Source organism: Rattus norvegicus, chromosome 4 (genome assembly GCF_036323735.1).
Source record: "Rattus norvegicus strain BN/NHsdMcwi chromosome 4, GRCr8, whole genome shotgun sequence".
Classification (NCBI taxonomy): Eukaryota; Metazoa; Chordata; class Mammalia; order Rodentia; family Muridae; genus Rattus; species Rattus norvegicus.
The window spans coordinates 149,590,174-149,607,654 of record NC_086022.1 but is presented as its reverse complement, the minus strand read 5'-3'; the positions used below and the strand labels follow the sequence as shown (position 1 = coordinate 149,607,654).

Here is a 17,481-nt window from a genome sequence, read left to right as displayed (position 1 = left end):
AACTGGGGCTGGAGTCAGAGTGGAGCCCGAGTATGAGGCCCAGACCGGGTAGGCTGGGAGAGCTTGGTTTATGAGAGCCACCGTGGATTCACCTGGTTATTTCATATCTTTTTAGGAGATGGGGGTATGTGGCCTTCTGGACAACATGAGGGAAAGAAACTAACTTCTTGAACTGTCCCCATGGTTTGCATTGGGAGGAAGATGAGCAGGAGACTGCCTCAGTGGAGCAGTGCACTGTGCCTTCAGAGAGGAGTGCTTGTAAGAGCCCTGCTGTCACTGGGACAGGAGGAAGTGAAGTGTATGGTGACAAGTCTCTATACTCGTATGGAATTGCTTCTCTCCCTTAATTGAGGCTTGCACTTCAGCTTTCAGGAGCCTTTACCTGGGTGCTGTAACCCTGTGGCTGTTGGTCCCAGCTCCTAGGTGTCTTTGCCTGTTACCTTGCTCTTGTGGGATGCAAGTGGCCGCTGAGCTGCTGAAGGGGCCAGGAGAGCAAGGTGGTGGTGGAGGGGACATCACAACACAGTCAGGCTCCTTCCTGACTCCTGGGCTCAGTCATGTATTAAAGGGTCACAACATTAGGAAGGTTGACTCCAGTCCTCATCAGAAGAGTGGCAGGGGTATGTGGCTCAGGCTGTTCTACCTGGCTGCCTTTACCTCTGGCTACAGGAGGTGACTCTCCCAGGTCATTGGAACCCCTGCACTGTCACCTGCCTGCTCTGGGACTTAGGCAGATCACTGACTGGCCTTGGCCCCCTGGAGCAGGCCCTGGCTCAGCGCATAGCATGTGTTATCTGAGGGCCAGTGAGGCTTACACTGCCTGCTTTTCTAAGGCTCTAGAGAATGCTTCTCAACCTGTGGGTCACATATCATATGTTTGTCTACATTACACGTCATAACAGCAAAACTACAGCTATGAAGTAACAACACGGCAATTTTATGGTTGGGTCACCACACCATGAGGAACTGTATTAAAGGGTCACAATATTAGGAAGGTTGAGAACCTCTGCTCTAAAGCTTTAAAATGCTTTTGCATTAATTATGCAGTCAGTCAGCAGAAAGCCTCACTGTAGAGAATTTCTAGACATCTGTAAAGCAGCAGAGCTTCCAGGGGTGGAAAGACAGGACGGTGGGCCTGAGGGGCCAGCCTTTGTCCCGACAGCAGGTACACTCTGAGGAATGAGCCCTTAGGTGGTTTCCTTGTTGTGCCTACTCAGGTCACTGGGCCTGCAGGGCAGGCAAGCTCTTACCCTCTGGGTCATCTTGCTGGCTCCAAAATTTTAACCTTTACATTTTTTGAGCTTTATGATAACAATTAGCACAAAATTATTATATAGCTAGACACAAAAAAAGTTTTCTTCATACCTTTATAAGCTTAAAAACTTGTATGACTTTTTTGTTAAAACTAAGGCACAAACATATTAGTAGAGGCTAGCCCACATCAAGCTCCCCAGAGCACTGGTTTCTAGCCCCTTTATCTGACATACTAGACTAAACAGAGGATCCATGCTTTTCTTGTAAATAGCATTATTGAAGACTGCCCATGGTGCCTGTATTGTCCCCACAGACCTATGACCTCCCAAGGTGACAGTGCCTTCTGGAGTCTTCCCTTGAGTACCTATCTGAGTCTGTTTTGCAGCATATACATTGGCATGCTCCAGAATAGTCAAGAGTATGCGCAGATCATAAGCACAGGAGTGTTCCTACTGTGACATCATGAAGGCCATTCAAGATGGGTTTCTTCAGCTGCCTTTAATCCCAGCACTGGGAAGGCAGAGGCGGGCTCATCTCTCGAGGTCAGGGCTAGCCTGTCTCCAGAGAGTGACTTCTTCTGAAGGAGACTTTCTTTTTTTTTTTTTTTTTTTGTTCTTTTTTTCGGAGCTGGGGACCGAACCCAGGGCCTTGCGCTTCCTAGGTAAGCGCTCTACCACTGAGCTAAATCCCCAGCCCCTGAAGGAGACTTTCTTAATTGATGCCTCCTGGTCTCAGTATCATCTTCCCTTTGAGTGCCTGCTATCTTATTCATCCTCCAGTGGCACTGACTTGTGGTTCATCTTATTAGTTCTGGTCACATATAACATCTATCAGTGGGCCCCATTCAGTCTGTGACAGAAATTAAAGGCAGTTCTTGAGAGAAACAAATGCTGAGAGATGCACAGACAGTTCTCTACCCCATCAGGAAAGGGGAAGGTTTTAGAGATAGCGAGCTGTGCACTAGTGAGCTTGACTAAGCCAGCTTGGTAACTTCAGATAGTGCCTGGGCCCCTCTGAGTCTCTTTCCCACTTTGGAGTCTGTCATAGTAAGGTCCGAGCACTCAGCAAGGGATGAAAAGAGCTCTAGCATGAATGGTATGGGGGCCATCCTCCACCAGTGCTCTGCTCCAGCTGGAGCCTTTACCAGTCGGGACTTGGGCCTTCCTGTGGCAGAGAGAATGAGGCATGTGTTGGTTGTTTAGTGTCCTGGAGTTGAGTTTTAAGATTGTATTGAGCAGAAAATGAGACAGCATCTTTGTGGGCAGGGGACAGAAATGTCAGGCAACCTGGATGGTGCCCATGCTTTCTTGGCTTTGAGGTAGAGGTGGTGTAGTGATGTGGCCTTCTTCCTGGTTGTCAAGGGATGGGAAGCTAGGATTGGGGGCACAGAGGATATGGTCTGCACCATCATATCTCCACCGATGACACAATCCCTGATCAAAACAGGTGGCCTCTAGGTTGGTCGTGGCTTTGGGAGGGTCTAAAGGCTTAGCTTCTGTTCCCACAGCTATTAGTGCTAGACTGTGGGAAGGCTTGAGACTGTCATCCAGGTTCCCAGCGCAGTGACGACAGCACAGATAGCATCAGGAAGGCTCGCTCTGTCACCTCCAGGATATCCTGTGTGGGAAGCCTGAGGCTGGGTGGGTCCTTCCTTACTCTTCTACCCTGCCAATGTACCATGATTCCTGGGGCTGAGCAAGATGATGCATGAGGCTAGCCCTCCAGTCTGTACCTGGTGAAGGGCAGGACACTTGTTTTACCTCCATGTTTTCTTCAGAATTGTACTTCCTGGGATCTAGTCTATTCTCTCCAAATTCTGTTGATATTTTGTCTTTGGAGCTCAGAGAGTGATTGGAAGCACATGGTGACCATCCCTAGCAGACTCTGGATTGGATGAGTATGGTGGTCTCTCTTTGGCTACCCACCTTTTATTTCTCAGTAGAAATGCCCACCTATGGGCAAGGTTGCTTGTCCCAGGCAGTCCTGTGAGTCCTCTAGGCGCCAGCAGGGCCCATGTTGGTTTTCTGTCCACCAACTTGGTCTTTAAGGAGCTGCAGGATGTATGTGGTTTGGGTCAGCGTCCTGATGGCGCAGGACACTCTGGGCTGTGATTCACTCAAAGGGGGAGGGACATGGAAAACAATGTCTGTCTTTAGGCTCCAGGAACCAGGAAAATGAGCTGGAAACAAAGTGATGTGTAATTTTACTAAAATTAACCAGCGCATTCCCAGGCTTGCCCTGTGTTTCATGGTATTCTGTGTGATGTATGCTCAGTGCCAGTTGACTGATTTCCTAGGCATAGTCCTGGAAGCCCCTCTTGGTACCACCCAATTCTGTTCTCTCTATGCATCTCATCATTGAAGTTGGTGCTTGGCCATGTGAAAATGCTGTGGGAATCAAAGGTGGGAGGTGACAAGGACTGGTGGCCTTGTGGTCAAGGAGACAAGTGATGTTAGCCTGCCTGAGTCTTCTTGCCGTCTGTTGGCTGTCTTCCCCAGACCCTCAGCCCTCCTTCTGTTGGGTTCTTCTGTACCCATTGCCTGCCACAGGGTCTCCTGGGGATCATGGTCGTCCCTGGGATTTCCTGTCTGCGCTAGTGTCTGCTGCTTGAGCTCCTGTGAGTGAACCGTGTGAAGGATGCGGATGCAGCTCTGGTTCCCCATGAGTCTTCCCACCCCCAGTTCTGCACTCTGATGTCTTCTTTTCTCTGTGCATGGTCTGCAGCTCAGGGCAGGCAGATTTCCTCTCCCCAATGGTTTCAGTGCTAGTGTAGGACAGGCAGAGATGACCAACAGTGGTGTGGCTTCTGCCCTGAGGGTTGCACTAGAATTCAGGGCCACTACACATTCAAGGAAGCACAATATGGCTGTAGTCTCCCTGAGGATGGTTTGCAGCAAGAGCCAGCGGTGAGCATGGAAAGGCATCTGGAACAGCCGATGGAAGAGGTGTTGACTGCTGATATGTGTGTGTGTGGTGAGAGCTGTCTCTGTAAGGTCAGATTTGCTTAATAAGAAGATGGCTTTGAGATGAACGAAGGGAAGCCACGGAATAACGCCACTACAGAGTGGGCCGGTCAGTGTACGGCAGGAGAGTTTTATGGGAGACCACCAGAGGAAAAAGGAATACTAGGTACCCAGGATTTGCTGTGTCATTTCTTACAATTGAAAGTTAATTGGCCACTAATTAAAGGTATGGCTGTCACATTTGTGGTGTGTGTGTGACATTTGGTGGGGGGCAGGCATGGCTGCTTTTTGCTCACAGCTAGAGTGCACATGACCTGCTTCCCTGGTGGCAGAGAACAAACGGGCCACGCAGGGGCTCAGAGAATAACCTGAAATTTCCAAAAGTCTTGGGACTCATCTCCCATTTTCCTTTCAATTTTAAAGTTGAACAGGTTTGCTCTGAAGGTTGGTTAAAAAGGGACAGAGCCCCAGGGGCTCTAGAATCAGTGGGTGGAGGGAGGAACACCTTGTGTCAGCTGGGCCTTGTGGGTTCTCATGCCATAGTTGTACTGATGCTCTCTCCAGACCCGTGTAGAGGCAGCATTGAGCAGCTGGCCTGCAGTCCATGGGGCATCTCCCAAATGTGCAGGCACTCACAGCTCACGGGAGCTGCTGTCTCCTGCAGTGTCTGCTGCTCTGGTTTCTGGGTACAAGTGCTGGCCACTGGGAGCAGACACCACTGTGGTCCCACTGCAGAACTGGCGTATAGGATTGCACAATTTCTTTGGGTCAGCAGCATTCCCGTCTTCCTCAGTGACCAACTGTGCCCAAACTGACCATGAAATAGATCTTATATGTAGGCAGGCGACACTGCTAAGTAACATGTCTGCCAGTAGGAAACAAGGGAGGCCATGAAGTCAACTTCAGTCCAAAGGTGCCTCTCCTATACTCAAGGCCTGGTTCCACAACTCACCTGTTGGTCCTGCCCTTAGCATTAGCATAGGAATGTCATGGAGCCATCTGGGGGCTCCTCACCAGGGCCCTGTTTGCCAGTCATCCCACTCTGAGCATGGCCCTGTTTTGCAGGAATAAGACTGTCAACGGAGACTGCCGCAGAGATCCCCGGGAACGGAGCCGCAGTCCCATCGAACGGGCTGCAGCCCCCGCTGTAAGCTTGCATGGTGGCCACCTGTATGCATCCCTCCCCAGCCTCATGGAGCAGCCTCTTGCCCTGACTAAGAACAGCAGTGACACAGGAAGGTCAGCTGTGGAGCGGCAGCAGGTGTGTATGTCAGGCAGCTTGGCCAGTTCTCATCTAGAGGTGGCCACATCAGGCTGGAATGTTGGCGACCAAGAGCTCCATGGAGAACCCCCGAGCAGAAGTCCCAAAGTGAGGGGACCTTGGTAACCTCATTCCTTTGGCTTCGTCTCTGCACAGTGCAGGGTTGGTCCAGATGAGTGCCTGGCCCTGGCACTCTGTTCCTCAGGACTAGTGTAGCAATCCCCTTGAGAGGCCTGTCCTCACCCCATATGATTTCATAAGGCCTAAGTTAAATGTCAGTGGATTGCTTGGGGCTCAGATCCTACAACGTCAGTGGTCATAACCTGGAATAAACACAGGCTATTATTATATTATCATTATTATTATTAATATTACTACTACTACTACTACTAAAGGAAAATAAAATTATTGCTATTTACAAAATAGGCCAGACCTGATAGTATAGGCATATAATCTCAACTACTTGGAAGGCTGAGGCAGGAGGATTACAAGTTTGAGGCAACTTCAGAAGGCCTTGATTTACAAAGAGCAAGAGTGGTAGGGAGAGGTCATGGGCACTTGCCTAGTATGTACAAGGCTTTAGCCCCACACAGAAAGCCCCAGAGACAGCAAAAGGGCACAAAAACTGCAGTGAGAGACTTTAAAAGCAGAGGCAGCATGCGGGGTTAGGTCCGTGTGACCCTTGGTGGACTCTGAGCCTCTGGGCCTGTGATTCCTAGATTTGTACATACAGGGCCTGGTCATTAGGAGATGCTATGTATGTGTCGAGGAGCTCATCTGCAGGGCACCCCAGTCTAGTCTCCTCATATTGTGTAACACAGTTGACCCCAGGAGCAGCTGAATGCAGGGAAGGCCCCTGTCAAGAGGAGCTGGGCTTGCTGGAGGCGCCCGCTTAGTAGAGGAGCTGACCTGCCTGTCCTCCCTCCCTCCCTCCCTCCCTCCCTCCCTCCCTCCCTCCCTCCCTCCCTCTCTCCCTCCCTCCCTCCCACAGAACCGGCCCTCCGTCATCACCTGTGCATCTGCCGGCGCCCGCAACTGCAACCTCTCTCACTGTCCCATCGCACACAGTGGCTGTTCTGCGCCTGGGTCTGCCAGCTACCGGAGACCACCCAGTGGTGAGTTTCCCACCATTAGCCTGTGGCATGTGGGAACCCTGGATTAAGCTACGGGCTGTAACCTCTCTTCCTAAAATTCACTTAGTATTGAGTTTAAAAACAGTGTTTTAGGGCACGTGTGCACCTTGAGTTGGCCACGGTTCTGGTGGGATGGAGGAAAGAACCTTCTGTCCCTGCCCCCTCTGGGCTCCAGGATCCACAGAAGACCAGAGCCACCATCATTGCTTAGTGCCACAAAACTGTCTGGCTTTACACTTTAACAGTGTGGTCAGCTATCACTGACTGGGGTGCTGTCTGTCCTCTGACCCTCCTTTGCAGCGACTGCCACCTGTGACCCTGTGGTGGAAGAGCACTTCCGTCGGAGCCTGGGCAAGAACTACAAGGAACCAGAGCCAGCACCTAACTCCGTGTCCATCACTGGCTCTGTGGACGACCACTTTGCCAAAGCACTAGGTGACACATGGCTTCAGATCAAAGCGGCCAAGGACAGCGCATCCAGCAGCCCAGAGTCAGCCTCACGCAGGGGCCAGCCAGCCAGCCCCACTGCCCACATGGTCAGCCACAGTCACTCTCCCTCTGTGGTCTCCTGAAGGGGGGAGCCACCCTTCCACCACACAGGAATCTGCATGGTTTGCCTGAGCTTTGAACAGTCAGTGCTTAAAAAAAAAAAGCAAAAAGAAAAAAAACAAAAAAACAAAACAAAACAAAAAAAAAAAAAAAAGAAAGAAAAAAATCCCGGGTTGGGGGGTGGGGGGATGGTTTATTCGCAAAACCATGTTGTCTGGACTTTTGTTCTGCTCTGTTTTATACTTGCTTGGTGTTCATACAAGGGGCCTCATGTGGCAGCAGAACAGCACGGAGCATTATGTCCAGCAGAGCATCCTTGCTTCCTGCCCTGGCTACCAAAGAAACTTCTGCAGGTCTGCCGCCTGGCAGCCGGGACCCTGCGGCCCTTTCTCAGTCACAAGCCATGATGACATGGGGATCCGGACGCTTTGTGCTCTTAGCTTTTGAGGCTGGGCCTGCACAGCTTGGCTTCCACCTGGGGGCTGGCTCCGTCTGCATTTGCATGTGTCTGCCTGAAGAGAACTGTCCTGATTTGCACTAGGGAGGGCAGGGCTGCCTGCTGGGCAGTACTGAGGGCAAACTGCTAGGGAACACTTCTGACCTTGTGTGCTTGCATTTGTTGCTGAACTTGGAAGGTCTCTAGCAGGTTCTAGGTCTTTCTCTAGGCTTGAGGTGCTCACAGCTGGACTGCAGACTCCCCCGACCATGGGCATTTACCGTCTCTGAACACTGCAGTTTGCGAGGCTGGTGCCGAGGCTGGAGGACTCTGTAGTGCTTCTGACATGGTGCATGTCTCAAAGAAAAAAAAAAAATAGCTGGTTTCTATTGACTAAGCCCAGACTGTAGCACTGACTGGCTTCTTGTCGGCATTAGCCTGTTTCGTCAGTCTCAGCCCTGGATACATTCACTGCTGGCACAGCTGTGCTTCTGAGATGAGTCAACGCTCGCTCTGCTCCAAAGAGGAGCGCACAGCCAGTGGGTGTGGCAGGCTGGGGAAGCCCGTTGCTGCTCATTTTCTGCATCCTGGGCTGGGGACTTGGAGTTCATGTCTTTAGACTCCTTGATACACAGACTGCTCCTTTCCAACTCCTGGCCAAACATCAGGTGCCTGACAGCCTGCAGCACGGAGCTGCGTGCTCGTCCTCCTATGCTGGGGCCAAGGCTGTACACATTCCTCTGACTATACAGTTATTCCTGCACCACTATTCCTGCACTATTAATAGCTACTAACTAGACATTAGAAGCCAGCAGGACAGACACGGCTGGGGATGCCTAACAGCTGCTGCTCCTCCCAGCCTTGAGCATTTCTGTCCCCTGGCCTGGCCCACCTAAGGGCGTCACTTGGCCAGGAGCTCCTTCCTCACAAAGCATTATGGACTCCTGCACGTGGGAGCCCATGGGGCTGACTTTCAGTAGGAGGAAACAGGTTAGCTGTTGAACTTGGGAAATAGGCACAGGTGGAAAGGTGGGGACTGATTCCCGTAGTCGCAGGGTGACTACTGGCCTTTACAAACATGGACAGCCCTCCTCCTGCCCCGCACAAGGTTCACTCCACTCTCCTGGGCTTCCAAGCTTGGCATTCAGGCCCTTATATTTTCTGTAGGAAAAAAAAGAATTGTTCAGAACACTTTTTTTATATAGGTAATTTTAAAGACCATCATTACGCTGTGCGTAAAGAATGTACAGAGAAATTTGTAGGTATTTTTTGAAGAACAATTAATTTGTTAATGATATGTAGCTATTTAATTTTCCCTTTCCCATCGTAATCATTCATTGTTGTTGTTGTTGGGAAAAGTTGACCTTTTTTGTCGTGTGTGTCTGTAATCGTGCAGGTACACAGTTACTCCACGGCGACACTGCGTCCGCATTAACAGCCACTAGTTTGCTATTCTACAGGCCACTGAGGTTGTCACAGGAAAACAACCATGCCTCGGACTGGCTCTGTGGGCAACGGGCCTCAGATACCCGTCGGTGAGCGGGTCATCGCTGTTGGGGGAGGGAGGAGATGGCCGTGCGGGTTGCTGGTCCCTGGTGCACTGACCTATCTGGAATAGGTCGTGCCCTGGAGCGGGATACTGCACACATCAGCTGAGGAGTGCGCCGTCCTGCCTGGGCAGGAGCTTGTGGCCTCCCCAGAACCAAGCCATCTATGTGCGTGCTGACCCCTCTCTGTGTTTGTAAATCTGTAAAATACCATTTTCTGTGGCCTGTTTTTTTTTTTTTTTTTTTTTTTTTTTCCTGGAAGAAGAAAAGAAAAAGGTTTGGCAGGCCATCTTTTTTTTTTTTTTTTTTTTTTGTACTTAAAAGTAGCCTTAAGAACAGTAATAAAGTGCTCTTAAACCAAGGCTGTGTGTGGCTCTTGAATTCTAGGGTGGCTTGTGGGAGCCTTGTACAGATGGGTAGGGCCACTCCTAGCATCTTTGTTAGGCCAAGGTCCTCTGCAGTCCCCCTTCCTGCGATCTGCTGAAGGCAGCCGTGAATGGGCTTCTGTTCTGGACCTGAGACCTCAGGTGGGAGAGCACAGTGCCGGAGGGGAGCTGCTAGGAGCAGCACATCTACTTAGGACCGGTGACCACAGCTGCCAGGGGCCTGCCAGGAGCGACCCAATGAGGCACCTGACCATGGCCCAGCCGGACACACCCATCAAGCAGAGCTCTGCCCTGCCCTCCCAGCACAGGGCTGTGGCAGGAGCTTCTCCACCCCTGGAGCAGGGTGGCACCACAGCATGCCCACAGCTGGGGCAGGCATCTTGGTGTGCCACTTGAACACTCGAGGCTACAAGCTCAGCACTCACTGCTCCCCAGGGCCCACAGCAGGAGCCTTCCCCGTGGGGCTCCTAGCACGCCTTGTCTGATCTATGTTGGGTCAGAGACCACGATGAAAAGGTCCTGGGGAGTCCTTTGGCACAGTGGGGGTGTGGGGGAGGTGGCCAATGCACATGGAAGGGTCTGAGCCCCGGATCAGTGGCAATGCCGAAGTTATTATTGAGTTCAGAGCTGGTGAGATGACACAGGAAAGGGTGCAACTGGGCAGCAGAGGGCACACCCTAGTCCTCAGAGGTGTGGGGATCAGGACCAGGGACGTGGCAGGGCCCAGATCACCAGTCCTGGGGTTCAGTTCTGCGCTGAGGGCCAAGTACTCCTGAGCTGTGGTTGCTCAGACGGTCTCCTCGTCACTCATGTCCCAGATCTGTGTAGACAAAGGAAGATACTCAGCTGAGGGCTTCTGCTGCCCCACGATGCCCACATTTCCCAAGTACAGCTGCTATGACAACAGATATATACTCCCTACAGGCAAGTCGTAGGCCTCCCAACATGGGGGAGGGCTGATACCCTGTTTCTTGTACAATGGGTTAAATCTCAAGTTTCTTCCTTCCACACGGGCAAACTCAAATGTGTGCAAACTGAATGTGAACCGGGAGCAACAGCTGGGCTGCCCTCTCTCCATCCTCTTCCACATCCTTGCTGTACCCAGCCACCCCCGACTTTTGCAGCATGCACCACTGGCCCAGTCGACTTGTCTAGCTGTACCCTGTGCTTGAGAAGCTGATCTCGAGAGGGCAGAAGCTCTCAGGGACCTGGAAGGAGAACTCTTGTCATCCTGTATGTCCTACTGTCTACACTGAACTTTAGGCCAGGTGCCAACAACACTCTGGGGCAAGGGAGCTGGCTGTCACTTAGAACAGCCCTCCCCCAGCAACCCCAGGTCACCTAGGCAGGATACCAGACCAGAGACTACCAGATCCTCCTCAGTGTGTAAACTGAGGGAGCACAAGTGCCGGAGGGGAGCTGCTAGGAGCAGCACATCTACTTAGGACCGGTGACCACAGCTGCCAAGGGCTTGCCCAGGAGTGACCCAGCTGGACACACCCATCAAGCAGAGCTCTGCCCTGTCCTCCCCTGGGAAGCCCAGGGGTGCAAACTGAAGAGGGAACCCACTCTAGCAATATCCTGAGAAGGAGGTAGCCCCTTAGGCCAGTCCTCTGTCCCAGTAACTCCTGGCAAAAATCCTGCATCAAGGTGGCCTGAGGTCAATGCAGCAGGTCCCAAGACTCTGGTGCCCTAAGCAGCCTAGGGCCCCTAGAGAGCTATGCCTTCAGAGCCTTCCAAAATTCCTGGAATGGGTTGCACAAGGATACCTTAGCCCTTGCAGAGCTGAGAGAAGGAACAGCTTATTGGCAGGAGGCAGGAGGCCTGGCCAAGTTATGTTCATAGCAGGGCTGGCTGTCAAGGATGTGGCGAGCAACACAGAAAATGACTTCTCTCCTGCAAGGGTGGCAGGGCCCCTCATACTGTCCCTCTGTTTCTACATAGGCTCTTGCCTCTGAGATAAAGAATTTGCCACTGTCCTGTAGGGCACTGTCCCTCTGGTCCCAGATCCCCACCAGACTAGTACCTGTGCCCATGGGTGAGGTGGCTTTCCTGCCCATATTCAAGAGCCCCTTGACCTTGTCTTTTGGTCTGAAGTCTGAGTCGGGGAGACACAGAGCCATCTAAGTTGCCGCATGATTCAGCTACATTCAACGGCACGTTTGCACAGCCACCTGTGACGCAGGCTGTGTGCAGACCTGGGGCAATACTCAGTAAGGGGGAAAGTGAGAAGTAAAAGTTTCCCTGAGTTCACACAGCCAAGCTGGAGAGACTTATATAGGAAAGGCTGGCAGCTAGTGTGGAAAGGGACGCTGAGGAGGGGACTATCAGAACAAAAGGAAGAAAGGTGAGTTCTAGAATCTTCTGCCCTGCTTTCCTGGGCAGTGGCATTCCCTGGATGGCTAGGTAGAGTTTGTCATGTTAAGACTACTTGTTCCTGAACCAGGTGCTTAGCTCAAGGGTTGACCAAGTGGGACTGTGCTGCTGGCACTGCCTGGGCCACCCAAAGAGCTTACTGTGAAACCACTGGGATTTTCCAGACCCAACTTCGAGGGCCACTAAAGGGCTTTTCCACTAGTGCAGCCTGGCCATGCTCACCGTGGGGCTCACACGGTATGGTACCTAGGCCTGAACAGGGTCCAGCCATCTTCCGCATGAATGAAGACTAACTATGGTGACTTGGCAGAAGTTTGAACAAATGTTAATGTGTGGTGCTGGCATAGGACAGTTAACAAGTTTCACTCAATAGCCCAGATTAGCCTCGAACTCACAGTAATCCTCCTGCTTCAGCCTCCCAAATGCTGGAGTTATAATTATAATCCACTATGCCAAGTTTCCATGTTTTCTAAAACTTTTAAAATGTCTACGCTGCTTAGTTGTTTGTTGTCCTGACATGAGTTAGACCGATTTGGGAAGAAGAAACCTCAATTGAAAAAAAGTCCCTCCATTCAGAGGCAAGCCTCGGGGAGCATTTTTTGGATTAATGATTACTGTGGGAGGGCCCAGCCCACTGTGGACAGTACAGCCACGGGTACAAAGCTGGCTAAAGGGCTCTGAGTCTTCAGTAGGCCCTGCTTACAGCCAGAGAAGGCAAAGGTCTCTTCAGACACACAAAAAGAAAGAAAAATTGGACAGACACTTCACATTGGACACCCGTTGGTTTTCAGGGACATGCCAACCAAAACACAAGAGGACAGAGATGATGGTTTAATGGATAAAAAAAAAAAAATTACTTGCCATGCAAGCATAGATACCCAAGTTCAAGTCCCTAAAAGCCATGTTGAGCTGGGCATGCTGGCATGTGTGTGACCCCAGAGCTCCCACAGAGAGACTCGAGGCAGAGACCAACATCTCCAGGAACTCTGGGCCTGCTAGCCTGCAGCAGAGTGTCAAACATCAGAACTTCCCACAAGTGAGGTGGAAGGCGAGGACCAACATGCCTTATCTCCTTCATATGTACATGGGTGTGCATGCACATGCACACACATACACATACACACATCATATGCATATAGTTAGTTAGGGTTTCTGTTGCTGAGATAAATACCATGTCTAAGAGCAACTTGGAGAGGAAAGAATGTATTTCACTTACACATCACAGTCTCCCTGAAGGAGGACAGGGCACGGATCACAGCTCTGCAAGGAAGACAGCAGGCCATGCCTCAACTCTGAGATGAGAGAAGGGCCCTTGTAACCAGACCTTATGGGAGGTGCCAGAGTAAGTCTGCCTATGGTGTGCACCATGAGTGGAGGGGCCTCTTCATACCCAGTCACAACCCGGGAATGACACAATTATATTTTGGGCTATGTTAAAAGTGTTCATTTGCTAATATAAACATCTGAAGCCACACTGCAGCTGTGAAAGCTGGGGCTGCCATTCCTCATGCCTTAATATAAAGACCTCTGTGAGCCTCTGCACAGCCCACTCCACACCTCCTACATCTCTCCTCTGGGAGGGACAGAATAGGAGCCGAGATGCACTGTGCTGGGACTGGGTAAGGACCCCCTGAGCCTCCTCCACAGACTCCCCAGGAGGAATCAGAACCCCTGAGAGAAGTCGAAAGGCCTGCCATACTCCCTTCTGAGGGATGTGCCATTATCCCTTACAGACCCTTCCCAAGGCAACTAGGTTTGGGGGCGGGGCTATTAGTGGTAACACTTAAGACCAGGAAGGGCTTCCTTGGATAAAAGACCTGAGGGAAGCGTGAGGGCCAGAAGTGGACGAGGCTTATGAGACGATGAGGCTGATGGATGTGGACTGGTGTCCGGGCCATAACATTCTAGGCTGACAGGCAGGCAGGAAGCAAGGTACTGGAGGGGGTAAGGGGTAGAGGGTGTAAGCAGAGAGGACAGTGGAGGTCACAGCCTGGGAAAGCTGGGAGCTGAGGGCAGGGCTGGCTGTGGGTACTGTGCAGGCACCTGGTGCCCATCGGAGAAGCAGGCAAGGGATTGTGCTGCTAGGTCTCCATGACCCCTCTGGGACAGTCTTACAGTGGTGTGGGGCAGACACAGGCCTGCTTGTCCTACCAGGGTAGGAGATTGGCAAGGCTTCCCATGTGGTGGGGTCAGTGAGGAGGAAAGGGAGCTCCTGCAACTACTCACCAGTGACGTGTCAGTTCTAACTGGGGTTGCTATGGCGCTGGGGACCGGGCCATCAGATCACAGACCCTCTGGTAGCCTTTCCTTGTCTTCTAAAACCCAGGCCACACACCCTGCAGTTTCTTTCCTGGTGGCTTCTTTCCTACCCCGTTTGGCTCTGAGCAAGCCTAGCCCTACCCCCTTGCAACTGCACTGTAAGGTTACAGCCCATGCTCCTTGGCAGGTAGACTATGGCATATGGAATCACATGGTATGCAACTTCCCTCCATCCCTCGAAAGCCTTTAAGCATCGGAAAACCCCCTTAGTTCTTTTGGCTTCCAAGCACAAACTAAAGGACCAGTCTCCTCTCCCTTCAGGACCTGTCTTGTCAGCTCACCTGGTTTTTGAAGGGAGGTGTTCTTCCTCCCCACCTCTCGAATCCCCCTCATGCCATCCCTGGTATGTTCTGTGCAACGCCCCTGCGCCCACCCCCCCCAACCTACTTCTAGGGTGAATTACCCTCATGGTGTAAATAAAGTTGTAGATAAAGTTGGCTCTGAGAGGAACCTTATGTAGCTCCTATCAAGTTTTATGTCAACTTGACACAAGCTAGGGTGGTCTTAAAGGAAGGAACCTCAATTAAGAAAATGACTCTCTAAGATCAGGCTGCAGGCAATCCTGTAAGAGCATGTCCTTAATAAGAAATTGATGTGGAAAGGCCCAGCCCATTGTGGGTGGTGCCCTTCCTGAGGAGATAGTCCTAGGCTCTATAAGAAAGCAGGCTGAGCAAGTCATGGAAAGCAAGTCAGTAAGCAGCACCCTTCCATGGCCTCTACATCAGCTCCTGCCTTCAGGTTCCTGCCTTATTTGAGTTCCTGTCCTGGCTTCCTTCAATGTGGAAATGTGGGGCAAATAAATGCTTTCCTACCCAACTTGCTTTTGGGTCATGGTGTTTCATCACAGCAGTAGAAACCCTAAGAGAGCTCCTCCTGGAACTTTCCGCTTGGACCTGTTTTCTGTTGTTGTTATTCTTGTTGTAATAGACATGTGGAGGAGGTGGAGAAGCAAAGGGAGGTGACAGCTCCCCACACCTAGAGACCTACCCACCTTCTAGCACATTCTCTGTGGCATGGAGGTCAAATGTCCCTCTGAGGAAGGGACATTGTCCCATGAAAGCCAGGGTGAGGTACATGTAAAAGAGGTAAGGCGGGTCCCACAAGCCTGGACTGGAGTCTTTGCCTCCCACCTCAGGGAGACCCAGAGCCTGCACCCCTGGCACAGGGAGGGCACAGGGCCTGTTTGCAGGCAGGATTTAAGGAATATGTTTACAAATGAATTAGAGGAGAAAATCAACCCTAAGCCTGTTACCAAGCAAGGAGATAAGGCCAAGAAGTGAGAACAAGATTCCTAATGTTGGGATCCCAGGTGTGAGTCATTCTTCTTTGCTCAGTGCTCTCAGACCAGAGGCACAATGGCAGCATGTGTGTGTGTGTGTGTGTGTGTGTGTGTGTGTGTGTGTGTGTGTGCGTGCCTGCGCACACAAGCGTGCATGCATGTGTGTACCTGTGTGTGCACACAAGTGTGTGTGCGCGCACTCATGTAGGGGGTTGCTCTGGGAACTGGGTTAGGGGCCTTGTCTGAAGGAAGGATTCACACATCTAACTGCTTTCTTCCATGTCCCAGGAACTGATGAGCAAAAATTCTCAGGGAAGTTTCAAGACAGGAGATCCTTGAACAACAGACCCAGCCCACTCCTGCTGCTTCATTTTAGTTTGGAAGATAGGCCTCCTCTAGGGGCAGATGTCTTTAGTCCCCTCCCCTGGCGTGTCAGTGAAGGGGCTCTGGAGAGTGTCACCTCAAATGGGAGTGGCTGAGGTAGGAGATACCTGACACAAGGGGGGCAAACCACCTGCAGGCTTTGCCTTCTCTGACCTTCACTGACCTTCAAAAGGGGCAGCCTAAGCACAGCCCACTAAGTGCTTCAGCCCCTCTGTGGATTGAAGGGGAGGTGGGATGGTGGGGAGACGGACAGGGGAGGCTGGGCTTGTTTGCACTCTCCTGAGCTTCAAAACACATTTTTTAAATTAGGTGGTAAGAATACAGGGTAATTTTTGTGGCACCAACACACTTTCTTTCAAGCTATGATTTATATATTTGGCCCACATCTTAAATGCACTGGTGATTGAGATAAATGGCCGTGCTGGAGGCTGCAAAGTGGTTTCCATTATGCAGCTCTGATTTTGGGTTCCTTAGAAAACCTTAAAGGGGCAGACGCATTCACGGCCTGTGCTCTACCTCACAGGGCTTTTAGGGTCACCATTGGAGAGGGAAGGAGAGGGGAGGAAGGCAGGATACCTCGGAGCTCTTAGAGTGTGCACAGGTTTCCTGGCAGCTTGTTTTAACACTTTATGTAGAGTAACAAAGGGGACCTTCAGGATAAGGGACCCATCCAGAGGGAAGTCTTGTGCTAACAGGTTTGTATCCTCTGTCAGAGTCCTGAGGGCTCTGCCTCTTGGGCTGACCATCGCCACCCAGGCACAGTACAAACACTGGTCTCCTAACCCTCTCTAAAGCTATGGCAAGCGCATCCAGGTAAGCACAGAAACCCAGAGGGGTGTAGTCTGCTGGGCCCAGCCCTGAACTCCTCCTGAGAAACTAGGACAAGGCCGGGAGACAAGGGGCAGCTAACCTTCATCAAAGGTGCCACAGGATTCAACAGGGCAAACAGCTTTCAACAGAGAGTGCCAGAAGGACAAGATGTGGCAGAGAAAGCAGCTGCCACACACTGCACACCACACATCAGAGTAGGGCTGGAGAGATGGCTCAGAGGTTAAGACTGCACCCAGACAAGCCCTAGTCAGGTGAAGGCCACCCACAACAAACAGGGAGTCAGCACCTGCATGCGCTAAAGACACGGCATTGGCTGTTTTAAGTCTGAGGCTTTTCTTAGTGTGCTTTCTGTTGCTGTAACCAAAGATCCCAAGATGAGTCATTTATAAAGCAGAGAGGTTTCTTTAGCCCCTAGGTTTGGAAGCTGGGAAGTCAGAGCAGTGAGGCAGTCACAGGGCTTCAGAGCATGTGGAGGTAGAACAAGGGCTTAAGAAGCTACTCAGGCTGCAGTGGGAGCATCTGAACTGAAAACAAGTCTTACAACCTGGGAAAACAATAGCTGTTGCTAGCATTTCTGCTTTCTGTGAGCTCTGGGAGTGGAAGGTGAGTAGCCTCACACAGCAGCTCTAAGGCTCCGGCCCTACACCAGCAGGGTGGTCCTGGCTGCCCCAGGCTAGCTCAGAGTGGCTGGGTCCATGCTTGCAGATACTGAGGCCAACGGGCCAGCTGTCTAAGGATGTACCCTATCCGAGGATGATCACAG

At 51.5% G+C, this 17,481-nt stretch overlaps 2 protein-coding genes across 9 annotated transcripts in view; one reads left to right on the top strand and one right to left on the bottom strand.

Moving 5' to 3' along the window:
* Vgll4 (vestigial-like family member 4) overlaps positions 1-9,504 on the top strand; it is a 113,036-nt gene extending 103,532 nt beyond the window's left edge. For 3 of the 5 annotated variants that reach the window (NM_001394032.1, NM_001394033.1, NM_001015004.2), the window contains 3 exons: positions 5,283-5,478; positions 6,470-6,593; positions 6,912-8,772. In NM_001394032.1, coding sequence (NP_001380961.1) covers positions 5,283-5,478; positions 6,470-6,593; positions 6,912-7,183 — 592 coding nt within the window. In that variant the 3' untranslated portion in view covers positions 7,184-8,772. Of the gene's footprint in view, positions 1-5,282; positions 5,479-6,469; positions 6,594-6,911 lie in introns of all 5 variants that reach the window. The other 2 variants (XM_063285889.1, XM_008763231.4) reach the window with 1 other exon arrangement.
* Positions 9,505-10,120: 616 nt separating this feature from the next.
* The window catches only part of Atg7 (autophagy related 7), a 207,535-nt gene continuing 200,174 nt past the window's right edge, over positions 10,121-17,481 (bottom strand). For all 4 annotated transcript variants that reach the window (XR_005503229.2, XR_010065647.1, XM_063286089.1 and 1 more), the window contains one exon: positions 10,121-10,349. Coding sequence is in view for 2 of the 4 variants with exons in the window: in XM_063286089.1 (XP_063142159.1) it covers positions 10,317-10,349 (33 nt within the window). In the remaining 2 variants the exon portion in view is untranslated. The remainder of the gene's footprint in view (positions 10,350-17,481) is intronic.